Below are 19,815 nucleotides of genomic sequence, written 5' to 3'. Positions count from 1 at the left end.
CCATTCTTGTGACACCAGAGATTACTAGACAATTTGTGGTCGAGGTCGATGCGTCTGAGGTAGGCGTCGGAGCCATTCTTTCCCAGCGCGTTGCTGCGGACGGCAAGATTCACCCTTGTGCTTTCTTTTCACACCGTCTCTCGCCCGCGGAACGCAACTATGATGTCGGTAATCGGGAACTACTCGCCATCCGTTTGGCTTTGGGTGAGTGGCGACAGTGGTTAGAGGGGTCCACCGTTCCATTTGTTGTCTGGACTGACCATAGAAACCTAGAATACATCCGCTCCGCTAAGCGTCTAAACGCCCGACAGGCACGCTGGGCTTTGTTTTTTGGTCGTTTCGATTTCACGATTTCCTACCGCCCAGGTTCTAAGAACATAAAACCCGACTCTCTCTCTCGCCTCTTCGATTCCACAGACGTCCCCTCGACTCCCGAGGTGATCGTTTCGCCAAGTCGAGTTATTGGTGCTGCTATCTGGGGAATCGAGAGACTAGTTAAGCGCGCTCTGTCCCGCTCCGTCGCTCCGCGTAACGTTCCTAAGAATCTTCTTTTTGTGCCTGTTACTACTCGTATGGCAGTACTTCAGTGGGCTCACTCCTCTAAATTGACTGTCCACCCCGGCGTTAGGGGCACACTCTCTACCGTTCGTCAACGATTTTGGTGGCCCACTCTCGAACGAGATGCTCGACGCTTCATTGCCTCGTGCACCGTTTGCGCACAGACTAAGTCTAGTAATTCTCCACCAGCTGGTCTCCTTAGACCTCTTCCTATTCCGTCTCGTCCGTGGTCTCATGTCGCTCTTGACTTTATTACTGGTCTTCCCTCGTCGGCCAATAATACCGTCATCCTGACCGTCGTGGATCGATTTTCTAAAGCCGCACACTTCATTCCTCTCGCTAAACTTCCCTCTGCCAAAGAAACAGCCCAGATAATGGTCACTCACGTGTTCAGGATTCACGGTCTCCCTTCAGACGTCGTTTCGGATAGGGGTCCTCAATTCACCTCTCAGTTCTGGAGGGAGTTTTGTCGTTTAATCGGTGCGTCCGTCAGCCTCTCTTCTGGTTTTCACCCCCAGACTAACGGTCAGGCTGAACGCACCAACCAGATCGTCGGTCGTCTTCTGCGTAGCTTAGTCTTCCGCAACCCCTCAACTTGGGCCGAGCAACTGCCCTGGGCCGAGTATGCCCATAATTCTCTGCCGACGTCCGCTACTGGCCTTTCTCCGTTCCACTGCTGCTTAGGGTATCAGCCTCCTCTGTTCTCCTCTCAGGACGCTGATTCTAATTTGCCGTCTGTAAAGGCTTTCATCCAACGTTGTAAGCGCACCTGGAGAAGGGTTAGATCAGCCCTCTGTCGTTCGAGGGTTCGCACTCAGAGAGCCGCAAACAAGCGTCGTGTCAGGAGCCCTAGATATATTTGTGGCCAGAGAGTGTGGCTTTCCACCCTCAATTTGCCTCTCCAGGCCACTTCCCGCAAGCTGGCTCCTCGTTTCATCGGACCTTATCAGATTTCTAAGGTCATCAGTCCTGTCGCCGTCAGATTGAGACTTCCCCCTAATCTTTGTCGTGTTCACCCCGTTTTTCATGTCTCTTGCATCAAACCAGTCGTGCGCGCCCCTCCTCGCACCCCCCCTCCTCTCCCGCTTCGTGTCGAAGGAGCCCCTATTTACACCGTTCGCAAGCTCCTTGATAGGCGTCGTCGGGGTCGTGGACACCAATTCCTAGTGGACTGGGAGGGGTATGGCCCTGAGGAGAGAAGCTGGATTCCCTCCCGGGACGTCCTGGACCGCTCGCTCATTGATGATTTCCTCCGTGCCCGCCAGGCCCCTCCCTTGGGAGCGCCAGGGGGCGCTCGTTGAGGGGGGGGTACTGTCATGAGTCTGGTAGTCTCCTGTCTCCCTCTTCTGGTCACACACACCCATTACCTCACGCACCTTCAGTACTCTCAGCTGTTTCTAGTTATACCCTCATTACACTCACTCCTTCACACCTGTTCTCTCTTCTCCCTGATTGTTTGTGCTATTTCCTGCTCTCCCTTTTCCCTGTTTCTTTGCCAGATTATTACATTCTCTACACATGCAAGAGACAACTTACTACCTGCTGCATCCATCCTGTCTGAGTCCTGTCCGAGTCCTGTCCGAGTCTTGTCCGTGTTCTATCCGCCATCCAGTCTGGCTCAGGTCGGTCTTTTATTTGTTCTCTATTAATCTCTGCTCTACACTCTGTCCAGCCCGCCTGCTGCAGACGAACGCCCAGAGCATTCATCTCTACTATCTGTAGTACGCTCATTCTCTCGAGGGGATCAGAGAACAGCGTCCGCCGGTTCCTGTTCACAGACTGTTTGCTGCTGTCTACTTTAAGGAGAGACTCTATTATTTTCGTTATTGGAGCGCCAGCATCTACGGCTACCTTTCTGTTGTTTATCTTGAGGGATTTTTCTGTTGGACTGAGTTTATCTCTCGCTATTAAAGAGACTGTTATCTGCAAATCGCTTTTGGGTCTTACCTTTCCACATTACAGGACCCAATTCTATCAAACTTTTTCTACAAATGCATTATTTGAAATGTTTTAATAATATAAGGTCCTTTTACTTTTACTATCCATCCGTTTTTCCTTTTTAACCCGTAATTGAAAAACGAAAAATTAACGGTTGTTGTATTTTGCTTTTGTTGGTTTTTTGGTTGTTGTATAAAATGCAATTGACATATTTACATATTTTTGTTTGACATTGTGCCCCTTTATTAAACATTTAAAATACTAAATTTAGATTTTACTGTTTTTCTAAGGCCAAATTAGAACCTGGAAATTATATTTTCCCCGCAGTGCTGAATGAGAAGAGCCATGTCTCTGGAACCATACAGAGATCTGATTTATTTACTGGCTAATGATAATAAATGTGTCTGAAAAAATAACGAGTTTGTAATTTTAAATGTATAGTTGATTAGTAAACTAGTGTTTTATAAATTAGTGTTGGCTGCAAGCAAATCTCCATCTCTGCTGTAAAGCGGATGCGCCTTTAGAGAGAAATGCACCTTTCATACGGGTTACATCAGACTGTATTAGCTTTCGATTTGAATTTGTTCGTTTAAAAGTGATTTAAATTTTTTTTTTAAATTAACCAATCACATGAACAATAACCTAAATGGCCAATGAAAAGGCAGCGTCGTTCGCGCACTTAATTAGGCAATATATAGGCTTCAAATTTGAATAGCCAAACAGCCAGTTGATTTCAAATGACGAACAAAGAAGACACCAGAACTGAACCAAAGAAAAAAGACAAAGGCATCCAAAACAGTCAACATTAATTACGGTCATTAGTGTGAGCCCTGAGCTTGGTGACTGGCAGCCAACTTTTTCACATCAGGACACAAGGATGTCAGCTTGAGCCGGAGTGCGCCTGAGGTAACCAAATTGAGACGGCTGCGGTACTTGGTCTGCATGTGCAAAGCTTGACTGAACCCCTGCTCGACAAGGTATGACGTCGGAAAAGCAAGGAGCAGAAGACGAATCCTCTTCCACAAAAGAGGGAAACGCTGACCATGCGTGGCCCACATGACGCGCCAGCCACAGGCACGAAAGGTTGCCTTGGCCTCCTCATCATTTTGGAGGTCGATTAGAGTTTCTTGAATTTCGGCCTCACTCCTGGACACATCCCCTTCAAATGGCTCCATCACCCACTCAGGGACATCCAATTGTTCGAGGTCCCTGAAACGGATCTCCATGTCCGCCTTCACTGCCCTCAAGTGATCGGTGTAACGCAGCAGGTGGTTATCGGTCAGCTCATCAACCACCTGAATGTAAGTACAGAAAGGCAGTTAACGTTATTGATTTTATTTTTAGGCTGCCTTTGTAAATTTAAATATAACTAATACTCCTACTACTAATAATAGCTAATAATAGGCTACCTTGGCCACCTGAGGAAAATTACTGAACTGACGCCTGCTCAAATTTAGTTTGTACAGCTCCAGCTTGGCGAGGAAACTGCAGATGGTTGCTTTTGAATGGACCAGTGTCACGGCATCTCCCTGGAGCTTGAGTGACACTTCATTCATCTTCCCGAAAAAATCTGCCAGGTAAAATATGTCAGCGCGACACGACCACAGCGTGTCCCTTAGACCTGCGTCGGCACCGGCAAGGAACTCCAGGACACTTGTGAACAACTCACACAGCCTAGCCAGACAGTTGCCCTTGGATAGCCAGCGTACCTCGGTGTGGAGCAGCAAGCGCTGAAACGCTTCATCGTTCTCCCCGCACAGCTGCCTGAAGATCCGGTCGTTCAGAGCATGGGCCTTAATTTTGTTTATGGCCCTGACAGCGATGTTCAGAGACTGGTGGAGAGAAGGACTTAAATTTTTGGCCACTAAATTGTGACGGTGCAACATGCAGTGCACTGTTAACACCTGCGGCACACGCTCCTTTAACAAAGTTGCGAAGCCACGGTACCTGCCAACCATAGCGGGAGCTCCATCTGTGGCACAGGCGAGGATGTTGGCGATGGGAATACAGTTCTCCAGCAGGTAGTCACTCAGAGCCCTGAAGATCGTCTCCCCTCGTGTGTCAGTGGAGAGATATTTGGCAAACAAAACATCCTCGGCCACATCCCTCTCAGACATATAACGCACATATGCCATCAGCAGAACATTATTATCCATGGTCGTGGTTTCATCTAGCTGGATACTGAATGGATGTTCACGTAGTGTGGCACACAACTGCTGCTCAGTATCCAGAGCCATCTCCTTTATTCTCCGAGCCACACTGTCATTGCTGAGCGGGATGGCCTGCATCACTGGCGATGGGTCTCTCTCCATGACAGTGGAGATGGCCTCTTTAATCGCTGGGATAACCAGCTTCTCCCCCGCTGTAAATGGCAACCCGGACTTCGCTATCATAAGAGAGATGTTATAGGAGGCCACTAACCCACTGTCTGTCTGGTTTACCTTCCTAGCGAACATCTTGGAGATGGACTGTTTCGAAAGCTGCTCCTTGATGTTCTGGAAAAACGCAGCATCCTTGGATGCCTTATCCGGGTGAATTTTAGTGTCTGCACTTCTTCTTGTTTTCCGCCATGATGTTTAAATGTGTTTTGATGTCAAAATTGTTTTAGTTTACGTGATTGTGTGCATTTTGATTGGACACATTAATCTTAAACCGCAAGGCTTGTGTACATTTTGATTGGACACATTCTTTCTACCACTTTGCTGGCTGCGGCATTTGTTTTTAAGCGTTGCCATGGAGATAATTTGCCGGTAACTAGCCGGGACAAGTCTGAGTGGGCTACTAGCAACATTTAAATATTAATTAATTAACACAGACATAATTTTATTTTATGGAATTATGTCGGACAGAGACGCATTCGGAAGGGCATTTTCAAAAGTGCGAATGACTCATTCATTCTTTTTTTTTTCTTTTGCGCAGGTAATGTTTTGAAAGACGATGTCTTGTAACGTTAGCTTACTGATGTAAATAAATAAAAATGTATACAAAGATGTGATGATGTCCTGATTCACTTTCTTTTTTTTTTCTCTTTTTTTTTTATTGCATAACAAGAACAATATATAACATACACATACGGAGGATCACATAGTATTATATCTATTACATTCATAATAGCATCAAAGAAACAATAGACAGAAAGAAAAAAAAAACTATAAGGGGAAACATTACAAAAAATTCCAAAAAGAAAGGGATTCAAAAATAGTATACATCCGTTTCGCTTTTTTATTTCTTACATCTTTTAGGGAGACTTTCACTTTCCGTAACGGACTGAAGTGCGCGTCCGAGTGAAGACAACACATTTCAGCGCTAGATCGTCTCTTATTTAACAAACGAATGAAACGAATGCTGCTAGTTAACTGGATATGTTTTATTTGTATTGGTACATCCGTGCCGCGAGATGTTTTAAAAGTGTTTCAAAACCGCCCTGTAGGCTAAATGACGCCTAGGCTACTATTTCATATACCGGTAGGCTACATGTTCTACGATATGATATTTTATATTAATATTCTCATAGGAACCTGAGACTCGCGCTTGGGACTGCACGTGCGTATTGGATCGTCTGGCCTGGTGGGACTCCGAATGAAGGTGGAATGGATTTGAGCAGCAGCGTGGAAATCAATGCTGTACCTAAAACGCCCATGCATTCAAATTAACATTGTATGTGTTGTCAGAGGCTTAAAAAAGTTGTGATAATAACAGTGAGTATATAGTGCCACAGTCAGACATAACGCCCCCCATTTGTGCCTGAGCGCCCCCCTCTCAGCTGCCTCGTTCCCAACGCCCCCCGACACTGTCCAAACGCCCCCAAGGGGGCGGTACCGCCCCCGTTGAGAAACGCTACGGTATCGGTTTAAGTTGGAGAAAATAGCCGCAGGGGAACTTAACCTTCTAGGTGTAAGGGTAGCAGTTTGAATAAATAATAAACATAGCAGTTTGAACTCTTCTCCACTTTATTATACCACACATCAATCACTAACTCCAAAAACCCGCGACACTCCAGTACCAAGTGCGCACGACCCATTCCTATCTACGGCAAGCCCCGAGGGGCTCTTATTATGTTTCTGATTTCTCAGTTTTGTCATTATTTTAGCAAATAATTTATTTTATATGTTTTGAGACAGTTTGTTTTAAGAAGTTTCAAAGAGTTAGTAAAAGAGTAAAGTAAAAGTTAAAACTTTTTTATTTAAGTAGGCATCTATTTTTTATTAAGTATTTAATGTTAATTAAATTGTTTTAATTTAATTAACATTATTTAAGTGTTAATACATAACCTCACTGTATTCATTTATAATGTATCATTATTGCTTTCACTCACTCACTTTACTTTCAATCTCCAGTAATTAGATCAAATTAATTTTTTTTGAATGAAGGAATACTTCCAGAGTTGATTATACAGAAATAACTGGGTTGATCATGTTAAAGTCACATCGATCATCTGGGTTTAAGCTTATAGCGTGCAATGACTATATTGACAGAAATGGGAGATTGATAAACATGCTGAAACAATAAAAACATTCAACATTTAAAACATAAAAAAAATCTGATTCCGATTATTCCTCTGGCAAAGCAGCGGGCAACTCTTTAAGATCTCATGACTGACTGTGATTGTACAGGCCGGCGATCGCCTCGTTCAGATAATGTTGCAAAATTAAAATGAAAAATGACACACATGGTATCATGTAAGTCTAAATAAGATTGACGTTTATTGTAAGGTTCAAATAAGTTTCATTTCTTGTCTAAACAGCATCTGGCCATTATTTTCTGACAGTCACGCGGGGAGACTGGGCGGGGATTTAAATTACGTCCACCTGTGAATGTGTCAGGTTGAGTGCAGGAGGCCGAAGACGAGGAAACGGGAAACTGCAATGTAGTTAATTTATTTACTAAATCCACTTTCAAAGAAAACATACAGGCACATGGGAATATACTCCAGGACTTCAGAATCAGGACACACAACCATACGTAGACGACGACCAACAAACACTGAGGGAAAACACAAGGCTTAAATGAACAGGGACTAATGGGAAGATAAACTGAACACAGGTGAAGGGAATAGCTAATTAGACAAGAGCGGGAAAACTAACAGGACTGAACCAAAATCACAAAGACAGGGGGAAACAATCTCAAAACTGAACTAAAACACATTGAATGGTGACAGTACCTCCCCCTCCCCGAAGGCGCGTCCTCGCGCCGTATAACATCCAAAGGGGTGGGAGGGTGGGCACCCTTGAGGCTGACGAGGGCATGGTGGTGCAGGGACGGGAAGCCTACAGGGCGGAGCTGGTAGCTCGGGGAACCGGGGTGGAACAGGCTGTGGGCGTGGCCAGGGCGGAGCAGGCTGTGGGCGTGGCCAGGGCAGAGCAGGCTGTGGGCGTGGCCAGGGCGGAGCTGTCGGACCCTCGGGCGTCCAGGGCGGAGCTGTCGGACCCTCGGGCGTCCAGGGCGGAGCTGTCGGACCCTCGGGCGTCCAGGGCGGAGCTGTCGGACCCTCGGGCGTCCAGGGCGGAGCTGTCGGACCCTCGGGCGTCCAGGGCGGAGCTGTGGGACCCTCGGGCGTCCAGGGCGGAGCTGTGGGACCCTCGGGCGTCCAGGGCGGAGCTGTGGGACCCTCGGGTGGCCATGGTGGTGAGGACCCTTCGGGCGGCCATGGCGGTGAGGACCCTTCGGGTGGCCATGGCGGTGAGGACCCTTCGGGTGACCATGGCGGTGAGGACCCTTCGGGTGGCCATGGCGGTGAGGACTCTTCGGGCGGCCATGGCGGTGAGGACCCTTCGGGCGGCCATGGCGGTGAGGACCCTTCGGGTGGCCATGGCGGTGAGGACCCTTCGGGTGGCCATGGCGGTGAGGACCCTTCGGGTGGGCGCCCCCCCAAAATTTTAATGGGGAAATTGACAGGAAAGGGGGGATCCGGCAGCAAAGAGGGTCTTGGGCTGGGCAGGACCAGCGGAGGATCAGTGGGCTCTGGTGCAGGATCAGTGGGCTCTGGTGCAGGATCAGCGGGCTCTGGCGCAGGATCAGCGGGCTCTGGCGCAGGATCAGCGGGCTCTGGCGCAGGATCAGCGGGCTCTGGCGCAGCATCAGCGGGCTCTGGTGCAGGATCAGCGGGCTCTGGCGCAGGCTCTTGCTCGAAGACTGGCTCTGGTTCTTGCTCGAAGACTGGCTCTGGCTCTTGATCGAAGACTGGCTCTGGCTCTTGATCAAAGACTGGCTCTGGCTCTTGCTCGAAGACTGGCACATCATGGGACTCGGAACTGGACGGGGCCAGCACATCATGGGACTCGGAACTGGACGGGGCCAGCACATCATGGGACTCGGAACTGGACGGGGCCAGCACATCATGGGACTCGGAACTGGACGGGGCCAGCACATCATGGGACTCGGAACTGGATTCATGGGCCATCGTTGATGTATGTGTTGCCCACACACACAGAATAGCCGTAGACACTACTATCAGTGCTGTGTCTTCATGAGCTGGCTCAAGTGCGGCGTGCTCAGGCTCTGGTGGGCAGGCGATGGGCTCAGGCTCTGGTGGGCAGGCGATGGGCTCAGGCTCTGGTGGGCAGGCGATGGGCTCAGGCTCTGGTGGGCAGGCGATGGGCTCAGGCTCTGGTGGGCAGGCGATGGGCTCAGGCTCTGGTGGGCAGGCCGGACTTGGAATTTGTTGGAGTGGGAGATCTTCCACGAGGTATGTGGATCCACACGCCCACAGTGTGTGATCCACAAACTCCAAAAAGGACATATTGAGGTCCTTCACCAGAATTATCTGGGCTAGCGGGTCCTTCAGACCACCCCAGAAACTCCGTTTCAGTTCCTCTTCATCCTGAGTAACATCCTCATACAACTCTAGGTACCGCCCGCATACTCTTCTAGAGAGCGTTCACATTGGAAGAGGATTGGGGTTTCAAAGGGGCTCACCTCCTTGTTTTTCCTTCTTCGACCCATCTTTTTTTTTTAATGGGTTGGCCGTTCTGTCAGGTTGAGTGCAGGAGGCCGAAGACGAGGAAACGGGAAACTGCAATGTAGTTAATTTATTTACTAAATCCACTTTCAAAGAAAACATACAGGCACATGGGAATATACTCCAGGACTTCAGAATCAGGACACACAACCATACGTAGACGACGACCAACAAACACTGAGGGAAAACACAAGGCTTAAATGAACAGGGACTAATGGGAAGATAAACTGAACACAGGTGAAGGGAATAGCTAATTAGACAAGAGCGGGAAAACTAACAGGACTGAACCAAAATCACAAAGACAGGGGGAAACAATCTCAAAACTGAACTAAAACACATTGAATGGTGACAGAATGCAGACACGATGGCTTGATTGCGTTTACATTACACTGAGATCCGATCACAATGCGTCCTCGACTACCTCCAAACCTGGACACGCTGATCGGATAACATTCCGATCAGAAGCACGTTTACACTTGTCTTTTCAATGTGTATGTGGACAACATCCGGATACAGGTCACATGTTAATGCCAAGTGTAAACGCAGCCATATATTATTTGCTTGGTGTTTAGTTGTTCTGAAGCCGGTTGCCTGGGTTAGTGTTCTCAAACTCTGAGACATTTTATTTTTCTTGGCTGTGGATTATTCCCTTTTCTGTTTTATTTTTTGTAGACTTTCTCCCTCTCCTTTTTCGGTTTAAGATCTTTGCACTTTGGAATATTTTTGTGGAATGCCCTTTTGGACTGATTTTGTTTTTTGAGGATTACATTTAGCTGTATTTTGCTCCAGCTGTAAATTTTGTTGGTTGACCTTTTATTAAAATAAATTCTGCATCGAAAATTCTCCTACGTGCATCTTACTGTTGGGTTCACCATCCTCCAGTGGATTAAGAATTGAGAGTCTGACTCTCATGCCAGAAACCCGAGTTCAAGTCCTGGCTCTAACAGAATTGTACATTTCACAAAACTACCGAAATGCATAGCTGAAATAAAAAATTGGATGACTAGTAATTCCCTACTACTTAATTCTGAAATTAAGACACGACCACAACATATGATGTAGTCAGTCGGATGAAGGCCATATCCAGATGGTTGACCTGTGCCTAGACACGACCCCAACGCATCCCTGAAGTGTCACCAGAGATTGTGTCAACTAGACTCTCCCCTGTGAAGGCCTCATCGATACAACAGCCAGTGGCACTGATCCTTAACAAGCCCATCTCCATACCAGCGTGATGACTACGATCTTCAACCAGATGGAACTGGATAATTATTCTGAATGTTTCGATCCAGTCTGACTTCTGACCTGTATTGCTGCCCGAATCATAACCATACACTGTTCTTTCGTTGGCAAGATGAGAACTGACCCCCTGACTGAGCCTGGTTTCTCCCAAGGTTTTTTGCTCCAAGGAAAGACGGGAGCTTTTGTTCCTAATTCTTTTTGTTTTGCTGCTTGCCGAAGTGGCAGCGATACCCAAATATTCAAATAAAGAGCAGCTTCTTCATTCGCTCGGTAACACAGTTCGCAGCTCGGACATGATGGACGCGAGTTTGTTGCCTCCTCATGTCCTGCTGCGACAAGGTCCTTCCCTTCGGGCTTCCCTTCTTCACAAAAGTCACAGAGGCTGAGGCTGTCTTTAACCCGCTAAGAGAAGTAGGCATCTGCATTCTCAGTTATCTCGATGACTAGCTCATCTCTTTTCTCGGGATGGAGTTGAACTTGGTCACTATGATGCCGCGTCTCATAAATGAGTGCACTCAGTCAGTGCTGAACTGACTGACGTCATTCAGGGTAAAAACCAATGTCCCACTGAAAAAATTGGGAGGAATTTTGCTCCTTGGTCAAATGGCGTCCTCAGCGACAGTAACACAGTGGGTTTGACGCATATTAGACTGGTTTGATGCTTCAGACTCGAGTTCCAAGATTGGCATGGCACCACGGTATGCATCGCATGGCTATCACCGATCTGTTGCCGTATGTTCAGCCCATGGACAGACCTTGCATTTCTACGGGCAGGGGTTCCCCCAGAACAATTGTCCAGGTATGTTGTTGTCACAACAAATGCGTCACAGCGAGGCTCAACTGTGTTGACATCAATTGCTTCAAGTTGGTAGTGATATTGCTGTCCCTGGGGAGGTTTTGCCCATTAATCCAGGGCAAGCATGTTTTGGTCCGGACAGACATCACAGCGATGGTTGCTCATGTCCCAACTCGCCCTTATCTTCTTCTTTGGAGTGGGCAGCGACTAAAGTCACTGCGGGCCACTGACATTCCAGGTGAAGTCAATCGAGCAGCGGGCGTTCTGTCATGAAAAGTGATACTCCAGGGAGAGTGGAGACTCCATCCCCAGGTGTCCCTGATCTGGAGTAGATTCAGCGAAGCACAGGTAGACCTATTCGCTACCCAATAATCCACCCACTGCCTGACGTGGAACAGAAGCACTGGCACACAGCTGGCCCAGGGGCCTATGCAAATATACGCTTCCTCTAGTGAACATGATTGCATAGGCGTTGTGCAAAGTCAGGGAGGATGAAGAACCGGTCCTGCTGGTTGCGCGGTATTGGGCTACCCAGACATGGTTCTCAGAGGTCATGCTCCTTCCGACAGCCCCTCTCTAGTACAACTACAACTAGACTACATGGCTTGCGTGGGGCATTGGGAAGGTTATAACGTTGCAAGTGTACTTGTTGCCCGGCACGCAGTAGCTTGCCGACATCTGCACTGCCAAAACCTCATAACACGGTTTAGCTTGTTGTGCCGTTTTCCATAGGAACCCCTAGTGCCAGTACATTGACAAAATGTTGAGTCCTAGGCTGTCCTCTGCTGCTCTGATTGCACTCACTCAGCACAATTACTCTATACGCTCACTCTTGCTCATATTCAAGGCAATTCATTACCTTTGTCATCGTCTTCATGTGTTTTATTGAACTAATGACATCGTCATCGGCTAAAACACATGCGCATATTACTTTACTTACTGAACAAGTCTGGACCCGAGTTCAAGTTGCATTCACATTCACGCGAATCACGCCACAGTTCAATTGCAACCGATCTCCTACAAGTAGTCTCGGGTTCTGTGCCGCACTCCCAGGTTCACAGGACAGCTTTCCCATTACCAGTTCCCTTTCAGTCGGTCACGTTCAACATTACAGGCTTCTACAGCCCGTACTTCATTTTACCCGAGAAAGGTGGTGGGTTACGGCCGATCTTGGACCTCGTTATATGCTCGCGCTGCAAGGCAGAGCAGCTGATGCAATTATCGCATGCAAATGTGCATTGGCTTGTTTTAATAAACTCGAAGTAGATTGGTCTAATCTCTAATTCATGTTAATTTCTGATTTAATTAGAATCAATTTTGAGTCGAGTCTTCTAAATCAGATATTTATCAGCAGTCCCAGATTGATATTAAATAAGTATTAATTAAAATGAGCACAAATATTAAAATTACAACAAACAAACACAAGTAGCAGGGATTGTACAGATCTTTGTGAATTTAATGAATTCCAATTCTGAGGATAGTTCTGCAGGAGCTCACTAGGTTTTAAAACAGTAATATAGTGTTTGCTGATGTGCTTGCATGTGAGTTTGTGTACTTTAGTACCTATAGTTGTAATAACTGTTCCAGCGAAGAAGAAGGAGTTGCTGAGGTCCCATAAACTGCTCTGATTGGACGAGTTTCCTGAAGGGTTCACTCCTACTCGTAATGCTGACACCACTTGCTGTTATAAGAGAGAAAAAAAGGTTTGTATAATAACACATATTTCAAAAATATTTATAATTGTATGCACATTTTAAGTTAATACTGTTTCTGCCTCCCCGTATGAGAATATTAAATCCATCAAATCAATGACAAAAATATTGATCCAAGCAGATTTCGTAAACACTCCTTCATCTGTAATTGTTTGGGCAAACACGTAGTCCCACCCTAAAGTCACACCATTGGCTGAGCAGGAAGTTCATATGTTGAGCTGCAGTATTTCAACACTAAACAAATAATTTGGCTCAGTAGAATAGCAATAATATATGCCTATGTAGCTATTCACATCGAAGTGAATAGCTAAAACCGGGAGATTTTTTTTTTTTTTTGGTGAATGCGTCTTATTTTTTCTACATTCTGTGATAAAGATGCTACATCAAATAAGATTTAAGCTTTAGGGTGCTTGTCTGGAGCTGACACATATCCACACATTTGAAGCATAAGCCCAAAATTATTCTAAATAAAGCTGCAGTTCTGAATGCTTTGAACATCTATAGCCTATGACCCAATACAAGTTGTTTGCAAAATATATGCAAATATTCTGAGGATATGCTCCCTTTTTTCATGTGTGAGACAATGCAATTTACCCCATCAATAATCTTTTGTCTCTATTCTGAACATATTTACATACAGAAGTAGCCAAAAGTGATGTCCGTAGTGTCACGCGCAGTTGCAGGAAGGCAGACGAAGATGGTAAGTATAATTCCAACACAAAGTTTAATGACCATAATGCAAAGATTAATCAGACATACAAGGCAGCACACTATTAATGTAACGTAGACCGAACAGAGAATAAATGTGAGGGATCAACTTATATAGCAAACACAAACATGGATAATTTATAGAACAAAGCTGAAACCAAGAACACAAATGAGTAGCGGGAAAAATGAACAAAGTGTACTGTAGATTTAAAAATCAAGCTCAAAGAGCTTCAGTTAGCTTCATAGGGTAGTGAAAACTAAAACAATAAATTATAACCAAGAAACGTTATTATTTTGGGTCTGTACAGTAGAGTACAACAGTAGGCCTACATAAGTGTTAAAACGCCTTTTTTGCATTTAAATCTTTATAAAAGAAATCCAGCGAGCCATACAGAACTTTGTTTTTCCACCACCAGAAAGAGATGAGTGCCATTCATTATGTCATCTTGTTTTTTCTGAATGTGAGGTAAGGTGAATTTTCCTTGCTTCACCCCAGGCAGAAAGTCATATGTTGATTTGATTTGACCATGAACAAAGCTTTATGACTTTAATTCTGCATATGCAGCACAGCAATAATAGACTTGTTGCAGAAATGATTGCTGTACTGCTGCATCTGCACTGATCCTGCATTGCATTACCGGACCGCATTCGTGTGGAGTGTGATTGCTCTAACCTGTTAACATGGGCACTGAAAAAAATGAATACCACATATATGCACAGCAAACTGATCATGTGTGAAACGGGCTTAAGCCAATAGGTACAGCGCTGGAGGGGCACCCAGTGGATGTTTTTGATGTGATGCATCTCCTCAGGGGCAAAGAGCCTCAGGCATGCTGCATACAGAAGCAATCAGCAGCACACTTAAGAAAGGACAGACGCTTGTGAGAAATGTGTGTGTGTGTGTGTGTGTGTGTGTGTGTGTGTGTGTGTGTGTGTGTGTGTGTGTGTGTGTGTGTGTGTGTGTGTGTGTGCGTGTGCGTGCGGGTGTCTGTGTCTAGAACACAGATCTGGGAGCTTTCTTAGCCAGCCGTTAGATGGAAGCAACATCTAACTAGGGACAAGAATGACTTAGTTTATTTGATCACTTTCTCCTCTTTCTTGCACTGTGATGTAAAACATATAAATGTAGGCTATATACAGTGGGTATAAAAAGTATACACACTCATTTTAAAAGTGCAGCTTTTTGAGATGTAAAAAATTTATCTATGTAAAAACATGCAAGATCTTTTTTCACATTTAATGTAATACTGAAACCATCCAAATGTATGTAACACAAAACCAAACCTGGTTGCATAAGTGTGCAGACCCTTTTTGCTCTGTTTGGAATTAACCAATCACTAGGGGAATGCCCCTCAGCGTAGTGCGTTTGAATCATAAATTAAAACTAAACCAATCCTATTGGCGTTGCGTGATGACATAGCGTGTGACGCGTGTGACGGCATACAAGGATGTGTACAAAATGCCGTCACACAGCAGATTTAGCTTTCGCTATTCAGCAAGTGCTCTGTGTTGTGTGAAACAGTCTTTTCTTATTTGGTGTTGTTTTGTCCTATTATACAAAAGCTGTGTCATGGCAAGTGAGCAGTTCAGAAAGTGTGTGTTTCCCTGCCCTCGCTATATTACGGGTGGGGACACACGAAATGTGTGTGTCTTGTTTGGGAATGCAGAACGCCCAGGCAGCTCTCAAGGGGGACTGACGATGTGCACCTGATTTATAAGTCTGCCTTTTCTCATATGATATAAGACTATAAAGGGGATTTGGTTTGTACATTGGTCACTGTGAAGCACTGTCCATCAGAGTGCTGCGTTCCTGCCAGTCCTTTTTTAATGAAGACGGCCAGGTTCGCGCTCCCCACAGTTCAGTTCCCGCATTCACCAAGGCGGTGCGGCGGCTTAGATCGTGGGGCTCACAAAGAGAGCTTGCAGAGGGGATTGAGACTGCCGAGGCTCTTTCCCGATCCTCATCTGATAGCTCAGATTCCCCTGTTCCCCGTTCGGGAGCGGCTTCTCTCGATGGGGATATACCCAGTGCGGCAGCTGTCTGATTCAGAGCAATTAGACGTGCTCAGTATCGCGGCTGGGGATTCAGACGAGGCACACCACTCAGTTCAGACCTAACTATGATGAGCTCGTAGAGGTTGTGACGCCGACTGTAGCCAAACTCAATATTAATTGGCCTCAAGAGAGGCAGGAAGCGCGAGTCGAGAGCAAACTTGACGAGCATTTTTTGCAGCACCGTGCACAGCCTTCATGCCGGTCTCTGCCGTTCTTTCAGGATTTACACAATGAGTTGTGTAAATCCTGGAACAGGCCTTCTTTCAGCGCACCTGTCTAACCCCCCGATGTTGAACTACAGCAACATTATGGGGGTTAGAGAGAACTGGTATGGGATGATGCCTCGGGTTAAGGAAGCTTTGGCCAGTTACCTCTCACCTGACGTTGCGCCATCCCTCAAGACACCGGCACTGCCCACTAATCCATATCGTACTACATCTGCTTTGGTGGGCAGAGCTTATATGGCGGCAGGTTGGGCAGGTGCGAGCCTGCATACCATGGCTATTTTGCAGGCCTACCAGGCTGACCTGTTAAGGGAGATAGACCAAGGCGAGGGTCCTACAGTGGAGGATATTGCTGAGCTTCGCAAAGCCACAGATTTGTCTCTCCGTGTTACCAAAGAGACGGCTGTGCCATCGGTCGCTCTATGTCAGCACTGGTAACCACGGAGAGGCAGCTGTGGCTTCATTAATCAGGCATCAAGAAGGAAAGGGTCTTCCTCTTTAATGAGCCTGTTTCAACCACTGGTCTGTTCGGGCGAAGCGGTTAATGCTGTCGTCGACAGATTCCAGGAGACAAAAAAGCAGAGCGAAGCCTTCAAGCAATAACTCCCTCGTCGATCAAGGTCTAGGAGGGTGGCTGCTAAGGAGAGACAGCTCTTCCTATCGCCAAAGCCAGAAAGGGAGCGTCGCATCTAGAGGTCCCCCTCAGAGAGCTTGGGACTCTAGGTGGCGCTCTCACCCACAGCCTCTCCAGGCGAAGGGAAAGAGGTCTTAATGAGACCTCTGAGGGCCGCCCTCCCGAGAGAGAGCGATTAAGGTCCCCTCTCTTGTTGGGCCCTCAGGAAGCTGGCGTCAGTATCCTGCCACCTATGGCGCTTCGGGACACGCTAGCTTCCAGCGAACACATGCTGCTCTGTCTGCCCCAAGAGCTTGCGGCCAGACAGCATCCGTGTTTGCACATCGAGAGTCATTGTCGGTCATTCCCTGCTGGTTCTCCGCTTCAGGGTGTCGTCAAGGGCTCTCACAAAACATTGGACACCAGCCCTGAGCACGGTCTGGTGTTAGAACAGTAAGTTCACTCGCTGCTGGCAAAGGGGGCCATTTAGCATGTTCCTCCACCAGTCAGGGAGTCCGGGTTCTACAGCCGGTACTTCATAATTCCATAGAAGGATGGAGGGTTGCGTCCAATTTTAGATCTAAGGCACTTGAATCGGTCTCTGAGGAGATTCAGGTTCAAGATGCTCACCATTCCCATCATCTTGAGTCAGATCCAATCCGAGGATTGGTTTATCACGGTAGATCTAAAGGATACATACTTTCACATCTCCATCCTTCCATCTCACAGGAGGTTCCTGAGGTTCGCTTTCAGGGGCAAAGCGTACCAATATCGTGTTCTTCCATTCAGCCTAGCACTCTCCCCTCGCACGTTCACCAAGTGCATGGATGCAGCCCTGGCCCCGCTGAGTGAATTACATAGACGACTGGCTTATCCTAGCCCAGTCTCAAGAACTGGCAGTTGGGCATTGAGATGTCGCACCTTGGCCACATTCAGAGCTTTGGTTTGAGGCTCAACGTGAAGAAGAGCACCTTGACACCCACCCAGCGGATTACATTCCTGGTGGTGGTGTGAGACTCATCAATCATGCAGGCACAAATGTTTCCTGCACGTAACCAGGGTGAAGCTAGGCCATGCCATCACAGTAAAACACTTTCAGAGAGTGTTGGGTTTCATGGCAGCAGCATGCAGCGTGATACCTTCTAGCCTGCTGCACATGAGGGCCCTGCAGTGGTGGTTGAAGACCAATTTCGCATGATAATGGTCACGCGCAGATGTCTTCGTTCCCTGTCAACGTGGAAGAAACCTTGGTTTTTGTCCCAAGGTCTCGTGTCGGGAGCGCCATGTTCCCGAGAAGCAGTTTCGACGGACGCCTCCCTCACGGGCTGGGGCGCGGTCATGGACGGCTGCTTTGCGAGATGTTTATGGCAGGACCATCATTCATCATGGCATTTAAATTGCCTGGAAATGTTGCCGGTATTCCGAGCTCTGAGGAGTTTTCTGCCAGACCTCCAAGGTCGCCACGTTCTTGTGAGAACCGACAATACGTCAGTGGTGTCCTATTTAAATCACCAGGGGGGGGGTCTGAGATCGCGCCCTCTGTGCAGATTGGTGCATCAGATCCTCCTGTGGTCCCAGCGGAGACTGTCGTCTCTCAGGGCGATGTATGTCCCGGGGGACCAGAAACAGGGAGCAGACATGCTGTCGAGGCAGGGACTGAGGCCCGGGGAATGGAGACTCCACCCCAAGGAGGTGGAGTTGATATGCAAGAGGTGCGGCCCAGTGGAAGCGGACCTATTTGCGTTGTGAGAGAAGACACACTGTCCACTGTGGTTCTCCCTCACGCATCCAGCCCCGCTAGGGTTGGATGCCATGGTGCAGACGTGGCCAAGGCTCCGTTTTGACCGGCCCGAGTATAGCTCTCGGATATCATCTCACTCCTGGTAGGCCCACCATGGCAGATCCCTCTGAGGAGGGACCTGCTGTCTCAGGTGGGGGGGGTAGTTTTCCACCCTCGGCCTGAGCTGTGGAAGCTGTGGGTCTGACCCCTGAGGGGGCACAGTACCTAGAAGCTAGCCTGATGGCAGGAGTGGTTGAGACTATACTGTTACGTCCCATGACATAATATTTAGTGTGTATGTGGTGCTGGTGATGTTTTCTCCCCTCTTTCTGTGTTTTTCTCTCTCTCTCTCTTTTTCTCTCTCTGCCATGCAGCACTCCAAACCATCCGAAGCTGATGTTAATTAGCTGGAGCTGTTGGCAGCGTATATAAGGCAGCAAGGAAACAGTGTTCAGGAGGAATCCCTCTTCAGCTTTCCCAGACATTGAGGTGTTAGTTGTGAAAACTTACCTTTGAGATCTGTTGTCTGCGTACAACGAGTATTTAAACTGTAAGTTTAAAGTGTGGAACCCTGTAGGGAGACGGGCGCCAATTTGTTTGGAGTATCCACTCCTAAACTTTTCTCCTGTTAAGTTAGTCAGGGAGAGAGGTAAGAGATTTGTCTTTAATTTTGATTTATTTTTGTTAGGGAATTCAACTGGGGGTACATTTTAGGAAGCCACTGTTTTGTTTGTTATTTTGGCCTGGCCCTCTCCTGACGATTTGGTTATTATTTAAACTTGTTTGTCTGTTTACTGATCTTTGTTTCTCTGTACATTTATTGGTTCAACCTTTAATCAAGAAAATAAAAGAGAACTAATTGAGCATACTCTTTCAGTTTCCTTATTGTGAATCGGTGTAGTTCAAAGGGTGTTCTGTAAATCTTTTAATTATCAATGTGAAAGATAATTAGAGCTGGGATAGAGGAAAAGGAGATTTTTCACATTTATTTATTATTCTTACATTCTTTTTTTATTGTTACTATCTCTTTAAATCCCCTAGACTAGGATGAGACGTAACAATACTCAGTTTCAGAGCTCCTTCCACGAGGAAGTTGTACGGCCTAAAGTGGAATGTGTTTTCCACTTGGTGTAGAGAACGTGCATTGGACCCAGTTAACTGCCCAGTGGCTTCAGTACTGGAGTTCCTCCAAGACCGTTTCTCTGCTGGACTTACCTCGCCCACACTCAAA

At 46.9% G+C, this 19,815-nt stretch overlaps 1 protein-coding gene across 1 annotated transcript in view; it reads right to left on the bottom strand.

Annotated features, from left to right (window-relative positions):
• The window catches only part of kcnk2b (potassium channel, subfamily K, member 2b), an 87,564-nt gene that overhangs the window by 34,957 nt on the left and 32,792 nt on the right, over window positions 1-19,815 (bottom strand). The window contains exon 3 of the mRNA XM_077219620.1: window positions 13,056-13,173. Coding sequence (XP_077075735.1) covers window positions 13,056-13,173 — 118 coding nt within the window. The remainder of the gene's footprint in view (window positions 1-13,055; window positions 13,174-19,815) is intronic.

The sequence above is a fragment of the Siphateles boraxobius genome, unplaced genomic scaffold (genome assembly GCF_051911475.1).
Source record: "Siphateles boraxobius isolate OS27281-9 unplaced genomic scaffold, OSU_SipBor_1 8, whole genome shotgun sequence".
Classification (NCBI taxonomy): Eukaryota; Metazoa; Chordata; class Actinopteri; order Cypriniformes; family Leuciscidae; genus Siphateles; species Siphateles boraxobius.
Note: the sequence above shows the minus strand (reverse complement) of the source record. Positions and strands in the feature narration are given on the sequence as shown.